This window comes from Strigops habroptila, chromosome 5 (genome assembly GCF_004027225.2).
Source record: "Strigops habroptila isolate Jane chromosome 5, bStrHab1.2.pri, whole genome shotgun sequence".
Lineage (NCBI taxonomy): Eukaryota > Metazoa > Chordata > Aves > Psittaciformes > Psittacidae > Strigops > Strigops habroptila.
Window position 1 is genome coordinate 19824307 of NC_044281.2, and position 17534 is coordinate 19841840.

A 17534-nucleotide genomic window follows, 5' to 3' on the forward strand; every position below is an offset into this window, starting at 1 on the left:
TAATAGCATTATAAATTTGGAGCTTAGTCTGGTAGTGATAGGATTATCTGATACTAATCCTGACAGTTACGATGAGCTGTTATTTCTCCATACTAGTTCTGTAAGTAGTGTGTACCCATTATGCTTTAACTTGAATACCATCCTATAAAAGAATGGGACTAAACACTCTGTTTATGAAATTGACCATTTTACTGATTGCTGTTAAACTGGACTGGGGGTCTACTTTTTCTGTCATGGGAATTTAATAGCAAAACTAACCTCTGCCAGAGAAAGATAGCATCCTACATATAGCCAGTTGTTATTAACCATATAACCTCCCATATAAATGTTTTAGCTTCTTTAACATTTCTTTTAGTGTATTTATCCTAATACTTACCCTTTTTTTCTCTCACTGACATGACTGGGAGTTTGATCTTAAATGCAGCCAACTTTGCAGGAGGCGTATCTCTTTCCTGAGATGTTGCTGAAGCACCCTCTAGGGACCAGGCTTTAAAGGATTTCACTTAGAACTGGACTTTGTGCTAAGTTAAAAAGTTACAGTAAAAATAAAAAATGAAGTGAACATTATACTAAAAAGAATTAAAGGAAGACATCAGTTGTAAAGGAAGAAAGGAGAGTAGGAGAAATATACATTGTGATTCATGAGAAGACAGTTTGCAGAATTTTAAGTAGTTAACTGAATTCCACAAATTAACATGCAGTTATATATAACTTATAGTTTTCTGTCTAATGGACCTGAAGAAAAATAGATTATGCACTTCCAGAGCTAGCCTTTGGTACAAAATAGTTTTGTACATGAGGTCTTGAAAGTAGTGAGTGATAGATGTGCTTTAATATTATCTGTAATTATTGTCCAGGATAAAAATAGATCGTAGAATCATAGGATAGTTTGGGTTGGAAGAGACCTTTAAAGGTCATCTATTCCCACCCCCTTGCAATGAGAAGGGGCAACTTCAACAAGATCAGGTTGCTCAGAGCCCTGTCCAAGCTGACCTTAAATGTTTTCAAGGATGGAGCATCTTAACTCTTCTGGGCAACCTTTTCTAGTGTTTTACCACCCTCACTGTAAAAAATTTCTTCATTATATCTGGTCTGAATCTACCTTCTTTTAGTTTAAAACCATTACTTCTTGTCCTACTAAAAAGTCTGTTCTTATCTTTCCTATAAGCGCCCTTTAAGAACTGAAAGGTTGCAATAACATCTTCCCGGAGCCTTCTCTTCTCCAGGCTGAACAATCTCAGTTCTCTCAGCTTGTTTTCATAGGAGAGGTGCTCCAGCCCTCTGATAATTTTTGTGGCCTTCCTCTGAACGCACTCCAACAGGTGCGTGTCTTTCCTGTACTCACCTGTATCTGGACCTAGAGCAGATTCTAGAAAAACATGTTGTAACTAAATAGGATCTGAAGTCTATATTGTAAATAGTGATACTGGAGTTTGGCACAGGCTTTCAAGGCTGTGGTTAACTTGATGTTACTTTCAAGGAATAAACTGTGTCCTGCCTTTGATACTATGTATTTTAAGTGGTCCCAGGCACAGATTTGGAATACTAGTACAGAAAAAGCCAGATTGCTTTTTTGCGTGGAACCCAACCCAGACCAAGGTGATAAATATCTGTTTTGATTTTATGTTTATTGTTCCAGGATACTCCCATGTAAGATACAATAACCTCTTACTGTCCTCATATATTAAAAACCTTTAGTAGGGAAGGGTAGTATGGGTTGTAGTAATATCAGTGTGTACATGAGTTGTGTGTAGTTGTCCCTCATTTTAGATCAGGTTATTTTTCTTACTTGGTCTAAAAGTATCTTGTGGGATTTGGGACTTGGATTAGAGCAGGCTTGTTGCATCCTGATCTAGAAAACCTCGATCTTGAGGTTATAGTAGTTGAGAAATTACTGTTAAGGTGATATAAGCTAGATAGTTCGCCCTCTTCTTATTGTCTGTCAGTACATGGTTATTATTTTTGCTGCTTCTAGAGGTCTGAATGACAGCTGAATGTGCTTTATTGCTTGCTTGAATAGAAGGAAACAACTTTTTCTGGACATAGAATTTACAACCATCATTATCTTGAGGTTAGGTTACTGCAGTGTGCTTTATATGAAGGCTTTTACAGATTGTATAGGAGTTTTAAATTGCCTGAAATGAGTGACCATTTCTGACATTATGGGAGGTAGCTGTTGGGGCAATCTAAATCTATATTATATAATTTTCACTGTCCTCCTGTTTATTTTCAAGTACTTTTCAATGAGTTAGTTTATAATAGCCCAGTCGTATTTCATCTTGGATGTGTAGGAGATCAGTTCACTTTGAGTCTTTTAAGATCACTATCAGATGTTTCCCTAGCAGTTAAGTATTTAATAAAGGAATAGATAGCAGACAGGACATGGGTATATGAAGTTTATTTCTCAAATCACTTGGAGAAAGTGTGTATTTCCTTACGGTTGAAATGAGGCTTTTCCTTGACAGAGGAATGAATTTGTGGTTAGACTCAGTATGCAGACTTCTCATTTTACTTGAGCTGGCATTTAAGTTTAAACTGCAGTTATGCTGTGGTCTACATGCATGGACATACTGAGGCGTGCTGTAAGAATCTGAAAGAAGTGAGATTTTTGTGAACAACTAAATCACAGAATTTGGTTCTAATCTGCTGTTTCTGAATGTTCATTCTAGGAGCTGCAATTAGAACATGCAAGACAAGCCTTCGCATTAAAGGACAAAAATAAAAGTGGTATGATAACTGGGTTGGACTTCAATGACATCATGGTTACCATTCGCTCACATATGCTTACTCCATTTGTGGAAGAAAATTTAGTTTCAGTAAGTGTAAAGAAAAGTGCCTTGAATTCAGCATGTAATAGCTGTGATAAGTTGTTACTGCTTCTATCCTACTTTGTCTTCTCCTACCTGTTTATCACTGCCTTGGTGCTAGAGATTATCACCATCATAATAGAGTGGACAGGGTGAAACATAGAAGCATTCCTTGGCTGCAGTCGTGGAAAAGTTTGGCAGTCTGGTTTACATATTGGAAACAGTTTGAGTTAGTCTACTATACTTTTCACTGAAGCAGGGCAAAAGGTACTTGGCAGAGAAAGAACATTCATTTAGAACAAAAGCATCTAATTTTTATATTTGAATATATGACATCTCAAAAGGTGGAGACTAATTACAGTTTTGTCTTTTTGTGTATTCTTACATTCTTTTTCAGATCAGAATTCATAAAATCAGTATGTAGATTCTAGGGGTAGAATGCTTACAGCTGTGATAGTCTGGCAAGATCTGTAGGTAAAGTAATGACAAAAGTTATAAACTAACAGTATATAGTATTAAAAGTATGTAAGAATGAAAGTTATATAAAATATAAACTAATATCTTTCATCTTACTATTTTACCTATAAATCTTGTCTTGTCTAACTAATAAAGCATACTGTCTGCTGTAAAATTTATAGTATCTACTAACTTCAGACTTTGAAATAGTCACTGCTGTATGTGATGCAAGAAGTCAGTGCCTTTATCTGAAGCGGCATTTACATGCATTTGTCTATTAGAAATAGAGTATTAGAAAAATACTCCTGTGGTACATTTAGTATGTGTATCAGATAAATTGAATAATGATCTACTTAAATGATTATTTCCTGATTGTTTCCTAATGTTTTTACAAAAAAGTAGTATCTAGTCTAATAATTCTGCCCTAATGTTTTTATAAAAAATATCTTAAAATTGCAGGAGTAGAAAGATATCTTTAATTCTTTCCTTATTTCCCCAAATGGATACTTCTGCTATTTGTAATAAGATGTTGTAAAAGGGCTTAAGGTACTTAACTTCATTTCATTTAATTTTTAAAGGCAGCTGGTGGAACTGTTTCACATCAGGTCAGCTTCTCCTATTTCAATGCATTTAATGCCCTTCTGAATAACATGGATCTTGTTAGGAAAATCTACAGTAATATAGCAGGTACAAGAAAAGATGTTGAAGTCACAAAAGGTAAAGTATGTTTCCTATATTTTATTAATGTTTTAGTTCTGTTCAATTTGTAATCAATTTTTGTTGCACCTGAGTTAAGGCAACTTGGAAGCTGCAGTAGTATGCAAGGTTAAGGCTCCTGTGAAAAGTGTTTAAAGAGTGATTTTCATCCTCACAGGTTAGTAATGATTTTTAGCTCATTGAAGAGAAGATTTAAGATTCTGTCAGGAGCCTTGTTGGCCTTATTAGTCTGAATGGATAACTTCAAGTCAGTATGCTATTGAGGATTTTACCACTCCTTGAAAAATTCCTTGAAAGGGATGCATGGTTGCTTAGAAATAGAAAGTTCCTAGGGAGTGTGATAAAATGGGTTAAGTTTGAAAATCCATCATCAGTAATCCCCATGTTGTTTTAGCTCTAGTTACTTCATTCACGATTGAATCTTTTTTAGAAAAATTGTAATCCTTAATGCTTATTTGACTGAGTGGCTTTATATATAGTTTATGTCTGTTAGGACATAGCTAATCCTTGTGCATATGAAAAGTTGCCCTATTTCAGCCTTGCTGCAGGCATGAGTGAATTGCTTTTGTAGTCATTTTATGACAGATTTTATCACCAATTTTATTACCTGTATGGATGGGACCAGCCAAGCCTGTGTGTGGTAAAAAGCATGCCAAGTTCCTTTTTTTTTTTTTTCCTGTTCTTTGTTTGGCTTATGTTCATATGCTCTGCATACCTTTGTCCCTAAAGGAAAGCATAAAATGCCTGTCCTCATCCTCCAAATTGTGCTAACAAATTGCCTAGCAATGTTTTTTGGTGCAGATGCATAAATACATTTTGCTTGGATTTGTGTTGTGAAAAAAGCAAGTGTGTTTTTACTGCTCAGACTTGTTTACTGCAGCTTGCCAATTATGTCAAGAATGTGTCCTGTAGTTTAGCTGGATGAATACCTAAGCTTGGGGTCATTCAGAGCTAGCAGAGAAAGAAATCTGGACATGATGGCAATAGATGAGTCAGTTGACCTTAAAGCTGTGAATAATGGGCCATTATTCTGTTCTATTCTGTTTTGCAGAACTTCAGAAACGAGAATCGCAAATTGTGGGTGTGGTTTTAAGCTTGCTAATATAAGGATTTTTGTTGACTTTGAATTCTTACCTTAAATCAAAGTTGTGGAGTAAGACTTGCTCCATGTTGCAAAGGCCTCTTTCAAGATAGATGTTCTCCTAAACATATATTTTCTCTTTGCGTAATGGGTTTTGCTTCTTGGTGGTAGATTTCATTTTGATGGTATTGAAGTTATTTGTGAGCATTTAAAGAGGAAATTTGACAATAACACAGTTACTTTATTTCTCTTTCTCTTTTGAATCCAGAGGAATTTACCCACTCTGCAATCCACTTTGCACAAATTACGCCGCTGGAAATAGATATTCTCTACCAACTTGCCGATTTATACAGTGTTACAGGGTAACATAATTAATTTTAGCATTTTACAATCTATTTCTTTTTGTTGTTTTCTGTGTGAAAGCTACTAATTTTCACCTTAATTTTAAAAAGTTTAGTGTTCCATTGTATTTCATTACCACTAATTTATTCAGTGTAAACTCGCTTTGATGTATCCATGGGTTTTGTAAGTGAATTGTGTGTATCAAACACAATTATTAGTTGTCATATTATAGATAAACATATAAAATAACAAAATACATTGCAGTAGTCCAAAAAGGTTACAGTACACTGGTATTATTAACTCTAAGTATTGGTGATGGTTTGCGTGGGTCTTTAATGCATGTGAAATCTTAGGTAGGAATACATAGAAATAGTTTAATTTGTGTAGTATATTCCTTATTACTAGTAATCAAGAACTTGCTTCTGAATAATCCAAGCTCCCTTTATCTCCGCTTGCAAGCTATGAGAATGCCCTTCTAATTCCAAGCATTCTTTGTTGCAGTGTAGTAGACTTCTTAGATGTGCATTCAACTATGACAAGTGGTGGGTTTTTTTTCAAACTCAAGATGTATTCTATGGATTGTGGCCAGGAATACAATATTGAATATGTTTGGTGTTCTATCTAACAGTAATTTGTTTTTCTCTATCCTTCGTAAAGGCGCTTAACTATGGCAGATATAGAGAGAATAGCACCACTGGCTGAAGGTGCATTACCTTACAACTTGGCAGAACTCCAGAAGCAGGTAGGTAGAAAAAGAATAAAATTGTTGAAGTGAATGTTTATATATACTTGCATATGAAAAATAAGAATAATACGCTTTACATAGACTCCTAATAACTGAAACATGCTGTGTGTATTGCTATTAGGATAGAAATTGGGCAGGCTGTTGAGTACGCATCTAAACAAGGTATTAGATGTTATATTAGATTGACCTGATGTGGGTCAGGGTAATCCCAAGCACAAATACAGACTGGGTGGAGGATGGGCTGAGGGCAGCCCTGAGAAGAAAGTCTTGGTGTTGGCTGACCTTGAAACAGTTACACAGCAGATTCAGAAAGGAAGGCATATATATGTGGTGAATTACCTGGTTGCATAATCATAAAGTACATAGTCCGGTTGCACATTGGTGTTTATTATGCAAAACAAACAAAAAAATAGGATCTGATCTTAAAAGTTTCTGATGAGCAATCTTTTGTTTGCTTTTACTGTTAGAATTTCATGAAAAATTTTAATTCCACACAGAGCTCTACATTCTTGGGTAAGCTTTACAAGAAAATAGAATAGTATTCACCTGAACCAGTGCATTTTGCTCCAAGGATGTCTCCACATCCCTTTTCCACCTGTAATATATAAAGGGAAGATTCTTAAGATCTTGTATGAGCATATCCCATAGTTCTGACTAAATACATCTTTGTGTACTCAGTAGATAAATCTAATTTTTCATCCTGAAAGTTCTCATTTTCTTACAATGTCTAAACTTCTTAAATTCTGTCTCTTTCGGTCTGTGTTAAGAGTTTATGGGGTGCCTATCAAAACATCTGAGGGCTCTGATTCCCAAGTGGGCATTATTCTGGTTTGGGCTGGGTTCTGCTTCCAGCTGCCCACACCTCGCTTGGTACTCAGGCAGCTGGGCTTCTTAGGAATCAATTGCTGAACAGCCACATCTTGCAGCTCAGCGTTTATAGCAATCTGACACTGGTGATGAGTTGTGTTAAAATGCTGCTCCCGAATTGCAATGATTCAGCAACTGATTTACAAGTAGCTCAGCCATCTGAGCTGTTGGGGCAGGAGGACGTACAGCTGGCAGCAGTACCTTTGTCAGCCATTCGAAGGTACACTGTCTCCCATAAAGTGAAGTTCAGATTCTCTACCCTGGTGATGCCAGTGGCAGATAGTACTGCTGCAGAGTGGTCTGAAATAAAGTAGCAGTGTAGTGACAAAAATCACCCATGCCTTATTCGCCACATGAATGTTCTGAATTTGCCAGTGGATGAGGGGCCGCAGGAGTCTATCTGAAAATGAAAGCTTGTGTTTATAAAACTTTTTATTTCTCAGGTCCCTTCTTATGCATATTGCAGAGATTCCTTTAAACAGTTATATCCACTACAAAATCTAGGATATGTATTAGTGACAGGAAAATCTTGAATTAGTTCAACTGCTATGATTGAAAATTTGTCCTATATGGAATATAGCAAGTCTTCCATACATGAAACTGAGCATATTTTGATTACTGTTATTACAAGTGGATTTGATCATTCAGTTCTCTTTCAAACAAATTGGTCTGAAATGCAGTGTCTAGTCTGTTCTTAATGTTATGCTGTATTGTCATTAAGCGATTAGACGTGAGCCAATGAAAGAAGTGTTCAAAACCTACTTAGTGGTAACAGTCTTCCTGTGGACTCCTGATGACAAGAATGGCAGGATGGATTGGCACAGAAATGTGTATACAACGTTTATCCAGACTAATGAGAAATACTTTTGATGAAGTTTTATAATTACATTCCTAACTTCCAACTTTGGTTTTAATCAGTGTCTTCATATTCACCTTTCCATATAGACAAAATACTGACTTGTTTTATTTTACACTTCAGAATTACCTTTGTGGCTTGGCATTGTTATAAAATGAGCTCACTGATAAAAGTTTCACTCATCACTAGAACAGAATATACTCTTTTCACACTCCTGGAGTAAAACATTACATTTTCATTCTAGTATGCGTTCTGTGTTAAGAGAGGACAACAGAAAGCAAAGTAATTTAATTTTATTTACAAGGAACAGTATTTTAATAGACCTTATCCTAAGTGAACCTTATATTACCTTTTTTAACTGTATTGACGAAATGAAAGATATCCCTTCCTGGAAGAGAGAATATCATCTCAGAGAGGTCCAGCTGTCCCTGAAAAATGAAACCAAGTCTGTAATCACTTGTATATGATTTTAAAATTCCTTCTTAAAGGAAAATCTACATTTTTACATAAAGTCACTCTATGTAGGTTTGGTGGAAATGGAAATTAGCCTGCTTTCAACCATGTTTACTTTATTGTCAATTTTTTTCATTGTGAAAGATTTTTCTTAAAGCCTAGCAGCTGAATATCCTATGGGGATGACAGCTACAGTAATTTTCTGTTTATAAATATTCATGATTTGAAAGCTATAGCATTAATTACATTCATTTACATATCCATCTGAACACACAAGTAAACTGCAAACTTTGTGAACACTTATTTAATAATATATAAGTGACATTTCTTTCAGAAAGAGTTTGATTTTTAACGTCCAATGATGCATTCATTAAGATTAATGTCTGAATGCAATGATTCTATGATTGAATTTTGATGAGAACTGTGTGGAGCTTAGAAAAAAAATAACCTTAAAACAGCTAAAAGGAAGCAGGTGTGCTGTACTAGAAGAAAATTTTTGTGGAAGGAAGAACCACTCCCACTTGTAAGCCTTTGTGAGGTATTATTATTGCATGTGTCTTTTATTTACGTCAATCAAAGAAATATCTCTGTATTTTAGGATTTTTTTGTGTGCATGTATGGTTATTTTGTTTTTATTGCGAACTTTTTTTTTAGATAGGAAAACAGTGTCCTCACAGAATAGTGAGGACATTCTTCAGATTTATTGCTTCTGATTGCTTGTAAAGGCAATACATTTGATTTAAGCTTTTAAATGCTGGTCTGCATATGTGCACTTTATCATTTGATGCTACCTAGAATTTCTCAATTCTTCTCTGTTAAGCTATGTTGTTGGGAGAGGAAAATGTCTTATGGAAGCAAATGATCGTAGCTGTATCTTCTGTGGAAAAACTGTATAAAATGCAATTCATGTTTTTTTTACAGCTAATGATCCCATCTTAGTCTTATAGGCTTTTATCCTACATTTTGTACATACAGTGTAACATTATGTGATAAAGGCAGGATTTTGCACATCCACTGTAATATCAGTCCAAACAAAGTAGCTTACACTGAGGTACATGCTGTCTTTCTGGGGATATTTCACTTTTCAGAGCTTCAGTAACTTGAACTTAACTCAGTTAAGTAGCCTTGCTGATTTAGCTGTGAAATGTATATGCGATAATCTTTGCGAAGAGTTCATAGTGTGCATCAGAGCAAAGCCTTCCATAGCAGTCTGTGGTCTGTATACATTCCAGCTATGCTGTCAGGAGTGCATCTGCTAACATCACAGGGTGCTTTTAAGAAAAACAGGTTTGGTTTTGGGAGATGGGCTTTAGTATCTGCTTCAATATGGAATTGAACAGTTAATATCTTGGCCATTAATATAGCCTAGACAAGTTATACTGCATAACAAATTCTTCTCTAATCCCCTTGTTCATATTTGGAAGAAAATTTGGCCCATGTTGCATACTCTGTAGTGCAAGTTTGTGAACACTTACATCTTGCTTATCAGTTACCTTGTTTCTAGTAACCATCTAATAATATGAGTCTCTGCAAATATTTTCTGTGCAGGCCTATGTTTAATTAGAACACTAAAACATTTATAGTAGTGGGTGTGATTGAAGTGAGGGAGGTCATCATTGTGTCTGTAAATTAGCAACTGCCTGAAAAAGACTTGTGGAGAATACTTTGGGGAATAATTGACTTTTTGCTGTTTTGAAGACATGAAATGTCATGGTTTTCCTATGTATTAATGTATATGTAATCTTAAAATTTATCCCATGCTTGATAGATGCTGTCTGTGAAATACTGAATTCCTTTTGAGGTAATGAGTTTTATTTGAGCCAAAAGGGGGAGATAGATGCCATACAAACTCAAAGGCAACAGAATGGAAAGTAATGAAGTTGATCTGAGTTTCTGCCTGCTTTTTCTTGACCATAGCTCTTTTAGTTATACTAGTAATATACAAGGAAGAATATTTTCTGAAAGGAGTTTCTGAATAAAGTGCTTCATTTATTAGGTGTAATGGAAGTTATATAGTAATTATTTATCAGAGTCTTTCTGTACCATTATAAAAGCCCATTCACAAGCATCTTTGTTTTCCCATACAGACTTTCAAGCGCTTTTTTTTGTCCTTTTTTTTTCTCTCTTTTTTTTTTCTTTTTTTTTTTTTTTTTTTTCTTTTCCCCCCTCACACAGCAATCTTTTGGAGAGTTTGGCAGGCCTATCTGGCTCCAAGTAGCGGAGTCAGCTTACAGGTTCACTTTGGGCTCAATTGCTGGAGGTGAGTAATATTTCTGTTTTCAAGCTTGGGTTAGTTTAACACTGTCTTGCCAGAATACTTTGTCTCATCTAAGGTGCATTTCTTGGTTATACACATGAAGAATTGGAGGGTGGAGCTGCTTCTGGTTGTGCCATTCCCTTTCTTTCCTTATTGCTTCTGTTCTAGTATCTCTCCATAGTCTTCTGAAATTACACCAGTAATGAAATTCCTTACTGGTAGTTCAGATTGGTTTTCTTTGTTTTACACACCTTGTTCTAAGTAACTATAATTCTTTCTCCTTGGGACTTTTTTCTAGACTTTCAGTGTTGTCCTTTCTTACTTTCAATATATCAGAGATCTTACCAGCTTATATATTCTTTGTGTTTAAATAAATGTTGTAGAAAATCATCATAATATTTATATACTACACCAACAATGATGGTGCAGAAATAATACTCAAATGCTTTCTTACAGCTGTGGGTGCGACTGCAGTATATCCCATAGACCTGGTGAAAACTCGTATGCAGAATCAGCGCTCCACTGGTTCAGTCGTAGGAGAGTTGATGTATAAAAACAGTTTTGACTGCTTTAAAAAGGTTTTGCGTTTTGAAGGCTTTTTTGGTCTTTACAGAGGTAAGTGAATAAAAAATAAATGTACCAAGTCGGGATTTTTTGCCTCTTTTTTAATACCTCAGGAGCTAGTTTCTTAGGGGAAACCCAGGAAAGTTGGTATCATATACAATTTTGCTTCTGTTTCATAGAGCTCAATATGTATCTTCCCTTAGCAGTGTTCATCATAAGCAGTTGCTGGGAAAAACTGGGCATGTTTTCGTTACTGATTTGCTCTGTGCTGCTTAGGTTGTTTAAAGTCCTAATTTCTGGGATGTGAGTGTTGCGGACATGATTGTTATCTCATAAACTGAGGATTGTAACTTTTGGCTGAGGGCAAGTATCAGGCAGATTAGCATCTGAGGAATAAAGATCCATTTTACTGCAAATAGTTTTTGTTAAGAGACAAAAGACAGTAATTTTGAAATGTACCTGTCAACTGGATGCCAATTCTTATGCCTCATACTTTTGCAGTTAGTGGGACTTGTTTTATTCTGTGAACAAGAAATTGCATCCTGCTGTTGTATTATGTTGCTCTATTTTACTTTAACATATCAATAGTGGAACTCAAAAGTTGTAATTTAAAAAAACCTAAAAAATCCTCTTCTAAAATACAGGTTAAGAATTCAAAACATCTTTAATCAGTTTTATCAGTTAGACTGAAAGCTATCTTGTATCTTGTTTTAGCTCAGAAGATTCTGAAAGGGTGTTTATCACATGAGTAAGGTGACTTACATAGAAGGCCCATGCTAGTCAGTCCTCTGAAATCAATATTTAGTTGAATTCTCTATTTTCAATTGTCATTTCACCTAAATAATGAAGTGCACAGTTGTCATACGGATCAGTAAGGTATTTATTAATTGGCACACTTTTGTTTTTTAGTTGGAGAAAAGTCACTCACTTCTGTGATGGTCACAGCCTTTTTTTCTGCTTTGCAATGTGTTCTGTGGGTGGAGACACTGGACAGTGTCCTGTAAGGACAGTATCTGGGAAGTTTTTGCATGTGAAAGTCTGTGGATTCTGGCTAAAGAGATTTTCGTAATCTTGCAGGATTTTGCTATGCAAGTGAGTAGAGGGAGGAATAGATCAGTGAAAATGTTAATGAAATAGCTGTAATCTCCAGAAATAACATCTTACTGGTGAATTGTTTTCCTTTTTTGTTGCTAATCTTTTGCAACGGCAAATACTCCATGAGTTACATTTACAAGATTATTTCTACAGTGCTGTTCTACGGTACTGTTTTCTTTCTCTTCCACCCAACTACATGGTTTTGCATGGCAGCTTCTAAAACTGATCATTTCTTATATTTATTTTTGTTTTCTAACCTTTCTCAAATACTTTGAAATCAAGGATGATTCCATTAATGAGTTGGAACCAATGCTTTACACTTAAGAAAAAACGTGCTTGTTTGAGGTTTGAGAGAATGTCAGTTTGTTAAACTTTTTAATAGTCTTAGGATCATTTAGCATAAGAAATTGTTTCGAAAATACTACAGTTAATGGTCAACATGTTACATCTTGGACTGATAGAATGTTACCACTTGGTCTGTGGAGTATATTAAAGTAAACAACAGAAACATTTATAGAGTTGGTTAAAGTCCTTTACTCAACGATGCAGGTTCTCTGGCATGCCAAATGTGTGTGCCCAATGAGTTCAGCTGCATAAAAGGGGGGATTGTCTTGTGTTTTGTCTGGTAGTTTTGGGTTTTTAAAGTGTAGGCACTGCAGAGCTGGATTTTCTTTTCACGGTAGATCAGAGATTCAGGTTGGGAGGGCAGCATTTCTTTTGTTATTGTCAACCTTTCTTTGTATTTAATAAGTACCTTTCCTCAGCATAGTAAGTCTGTAAATCACACAGAAAGTATTATGTTGGAAGAAAACACTACGCTGCATATATTAACTCCTGCTCTTTCTATTTAGGTACCTTTGCTCTGAGCTTCCTTTTAAGGAAGTAGTATAAAAATTCTGCACGCTGAGTACTTTTGGTAATTTTGAACATTTTAAAATGAATTTTTAGCTATTATTCTTTTCACTTAATGTATAATGGAAAGCTGCATCTATAGTTTTATTCCTGTTATCTGATCTTTGGTATAATTGGTGTGGGATTTTTTGCTAGGTAACTGGCAAACACTTCTGACAAACTGATATCCCATAACCATGGAATAACATTAGGAAGTGACCACTTCTAGAAAAATAAGCCTTTTAAGTTTTATAACCTATACATTTGCCAAAAGGATCGTGGAGAAAATGGATTTAAAAATAAAAGATGCTGTTATAACCTTGTATGTTAGGAAGTTAAGACTGCCATCTACTGATTTTTTCCTTAAACCTATTAGTTCCTAGAAAAGTGTATGTGCTTTTGCCAAATGGCAGTTCATTTTGATAGCAGCTATTTTCCAAGAGCAAGGGCCTTTTTGAAATCGGTTTCTCTTCACTAATGCTTCCTCTGTGTGAGATAAAAAATACTTTATAGTAATAGGGTTTAAAGAAGTTCATGCTACCATGTTGGACTGAACAGAGAAAATCTTTTATATGCTTAGTCAACTGGAGCCTTCAGAAAACTCTGGTCAGTGAGTCAAGTAGAAGTGAGTTGATAATTTATCAGTCGTGTGTATCTCACAATTACTCTCCTATTTTAAAAAAGAATTGTAAGCTTTATGGGAAAATGATACTAAGTTGTAAAAAAGTCAGATGAACTCTTATGTAGTAGACATATCTAAGGTGTATGTTCAGTCCTTACCTTTTTTTACTTCTGTACAGCAACAGCATCAGGCTTGGCTTGGTTGTGGAAGGCAGATCTGGTCACCCTTTTCATTACCATTTTCAACAGAAATCTTAATATAAAATTGTGTTGGTATGAATATGCAGTGCTCTAGCAGCATCACATACTTAAATGACATCCACCTCAAAGGATATCCCATGTGCAGAAAGGCATTTCTGTAGAGCTCTTATACTAATTTCTCTATTAGGAAGATAATGTTGCCTTATGATGTCTTTGTTTCTATAGGCTTGTTACCACAGCTGATAGGTGTTGCTCCAGAAAAGGCTATTAAGCTAACTGTACGTACCTTTTTTTTTTCCTGGCATCCTTTTGTTTGTTAACATAACAGGATTTATTTCCTAAAATGTGTGAAAGATGACCACTTACAAGCACTCTAATATATATGGTTGCAGATGTACTTGATATGTGTTAATAAGGAAGAAAAATAACTTAAAATTGTGTATAATGTATTGTATCGTTATTAGGTTAATGACTTTGTCAGAGACAAATTTACTAAGAAAGATGGTTCCATTCCACTTCCTGCAGAGATCCTTGCTGGAGGCTGTGTAAGTATCTGTCCTGTATTCCTAGGGAAAAATTATTCTTGTTTTCTGTTTGGAAATCTTTGCATACTTCTGAGTTGAGTTCCCTTGGAATTATGTGCTTGATCAACTTCTTTTGGCCCAGTTTCTTTTTCAGTTTCAGTAGTGGCTTTATTCACAAAAGGCTAAAGAGAGGGGACCTTTCCTCCCTTTCCATACTTTTGCCTGGGTTGGTGTTCATGGTTAGCTTGGAAAGATACCGGTACTCCTTGAGATTATAGAGATGATGTTTGACTTCAGGGCTAGAACAGTTTAAAAACTCTATTTCTTGCTGAAGATTTTAAGAAGGAAAAGAAATACACTCTTCACCTTGCTATGTGTGAATTTTTTTTGTTTGTGAAAATGTGGAAAAACTGAATGATGTAGTCTTACTGTTCAGGTAACAGGTATGAGTGAATTTTCTGTTTAAATGACTTGGTATAAAATGTAGCCATGTGACTCCGGATGCTAACTATGTCCATCATCTAAATACAGCTTAAAACAAAATTGTGTTTTCATTGAGATTGGGGGCTGTAATTCAGTGGATCTCTTAGCAATCTGTAAGTGGTTTGAATTGATATTGATGATAGATTTCTTTTGATTTTGCACATTGGCTAATTTTATTTGTGGGATTCCCCAACAGTTGTTAACTCTATAAAATGTTTAAGGCTTGAGTTAGGTTTCTCTTGTAGCAGAAAACACTAATAACTTCCAGTTGAGTAGGCTGACAGGCTGGTATAAATCCTCCTCAGCTTACAACAAAACCTGGGGCAGAAAGGTTGTTGACCTCTGCAAACTTTTAATTCAAAGAAGCAGCCCTGAAGGGAGGCTGCTTATAGTTCTGCCTGATTGAATTTGGCAGCCTAGTACATGCTTGAGTCTTCACCTGTCAGTATATAAAGTTTATTTTCTGAGAAATGTGAGAAAGCAGCTGTGATGTATAGCTAAAAAAGACTAACCTTTTTCTGGAAAGCTCAATAACACAGAAAGCACATACAAGGCATTTGTAACTGAAGTGAATATAATTCATTAGTGTTTTTCACTGTGTTGTGCTTAAATTCATAATTAAAAACAAGCATCTGATAATCAGTTTTATTATTTTATGTTCTTTTTTACTGAAATGTATAATATTAAATTCAATTTACATTAGAGGCTTTTCCACTTCCTGGTAGTTAATCCTTTTTCAAAATAATTTTATTGTCTTACTGTAGTGAACATACAAAAATTGGTGAGAAATTTGAGTTTCAGATAAGCTTTCAGAAATTCACATGTTTCTATGAAGCTGGGTGGATTTATCATCTGTCCAAACACAGCCATTTCTTCTAGCTGACTGTCTTAGCTGATGTTCTCATCTCCTTTTTCAAGATAACCTCACTCAATCTGTGAGAATTTTAAACCAAGTTGGCCTTTGTAGAAGAGAAGTTTTCTGCAGTTTGGCAACCTCAGGTTTGTTAATGTCTTTGTAGCCTCCTCTGGATCATCTGATACCTTACAAATTGATGATTTTTCTATCCGTACTGCTGTACATTTTCCATTTTAGCAATTTCACTTCTGCCTAAATACCAGAACCTTTATTAGAAGCCTGTAAAGTTTACTGTAGAAGTCTGAAAGTATCAGTTGACTAAAGCAGTAGCAAGTTGGTATGTTAGTCTTTATTTTTGTCATCATCAGTTTTTTTCATCCTCATTGTGGCAGCCCTTTTCCATGTTGACTTGCTTGGAAATAGTGTTGACCTTCATGCTTCTGGTGTTTGTTGTGTACTGGTTTTCTACAAAATATTATGAAGCATAACCAACAGTAACATCCAAGAAAATGCCACAAGTAAGCTTAGTCCCTTCCTGTGTGCAGGGCCATGCAAGACTTTCTATTTGGGTGATGCTACCTTCATTTTTTCTTTATTCCTTCTCTCTTTGTTAATAGAAAATGATGGGTTACTGTGGGACTGTTTGGATTTCATATATTTTTAAATTATTTTCAGCACCTGGATGTGGGTAGCTTGGGTTTTTTGGCTTTTCTTTATTGTTCAACACTTAAGTATTTTGCTAATAGTTCACTATTAATATGGGCTAAATTAAAAGCATGCTTTTAACCTTGTCATAACATCAGGAGGAGCAGCATTATGCCTGTATGTAGTTCTCAGATGTACTTATTACTATCTCTGACTATCACTTGCCTGTGTTTAGTGCTGAACTTTTTCCTGATTAACAGGAATAATGCACTTTTTCATCATTTCTGGTGTGGAACTAGTAGTGGGTGAGCAAAATGAGTGAGCCATGTTTTCAGCCCCTTTATAGAGATCAGAGCAGAGGCCTTCCTGACCTTTGAAGGCCCACCCTCTTGCAAGCTGTACAAAAGCACATTGTGCATGCTATAGTCCTCAACGATGAATCAAAAAAATCCTTGTGAGGAAATGGAGGCAGCTTGGGCAAGGCTCCAGCAGACCTAGCAGATTCTCCTCTCTGGCTGGCAGTGCCGTATCAAAGCTGATGTATGGTGTTACAGTCTTCCAAGACCTGCACATGAGGAGAGGTGAAACCTCTGATATTAAGACAGTAGTGATTTAAGAGAACTTGTGTAGGCTGTTCCTTATCCTCAGCTCTGGAGTGTCTGTAAGAAGTGCTATGCCATCCACAAAGAGGCTACCCACAGGCATGTGCCTCCTTCAGAAACAGTAACTCCAAGAGACTGGATCTCTTGGGCCAAAATCTTACTTCTCAGGCTCCAATTATTCTCGGCTCCTGTAAGATATGGAATAAACTCCTGTTCCCAGTAAGAGGAAATGTCTTAATTCTTGTAGCTGTTAACAAAGATGCCGCCCATGCAGTGGCCTGTTTACATGGTCAGCTGCCTGTCTGTTGTCTTTCCTTCCTTACTGCAGGGCAGGGACCTCCCGCAGTCAGCCCGTGCCCTGTGCTCCTTGAAACCTACCTGCTAGCTGCTGGGCAATGTAAATGTCATTGGGAAGTGTAGGGTCTGCTCTGTAAGAGCCCAAATATTCCCAGCTGCTCTCAAGCTGTAGCT

At 35.9% G+C, this 17534-nt stretch overlaps 1 protein-coding gene across 5 annotated transcripts in view; it reads left to right on the forward strand.

Annotated features, from left to right (window-relative positions):
* SLC25A12 (solute carrier family 25 member 12) overlaps window positions 1–17534 on the forward strand; it is a 51904-nt gene that overhangs the window by 20818 nt on the left and 13552 nt on the right. For all 5 annotated transcript variants that reach the window (XM_030487518.1, XM_030487519.1, XM_030487522.1 and 2 more), the window contains 8 exons: window positions 2670–2816; window positions 3842–3980; window positions 5330–5423; window positions 6061–6145; window positions 10500–10584; window positions 11038–11196; window positions 14179–14231; window positions 14418–14498. In XM_030487518.1, coding sequence (XP_030343378.1) covers window positions 2670–2816; window positions 3842–3980; window positions 5330–5423; window positions 6061–6145; window positions 10500–10584; window positions 11038–11196; window positions 14179–14231; window positions 14418–14498 — 843 coding nt within the window. The remainder of the gene's footprint in view (window positions 1–2669; window positions 2817–3841; window positions 3981–5329; window positions 5424–6060; window positions 6146–10499; window positions 10585–11037; window positions 11197–14178; window positions 14232–14417; window positions 14499–17534) is intronic.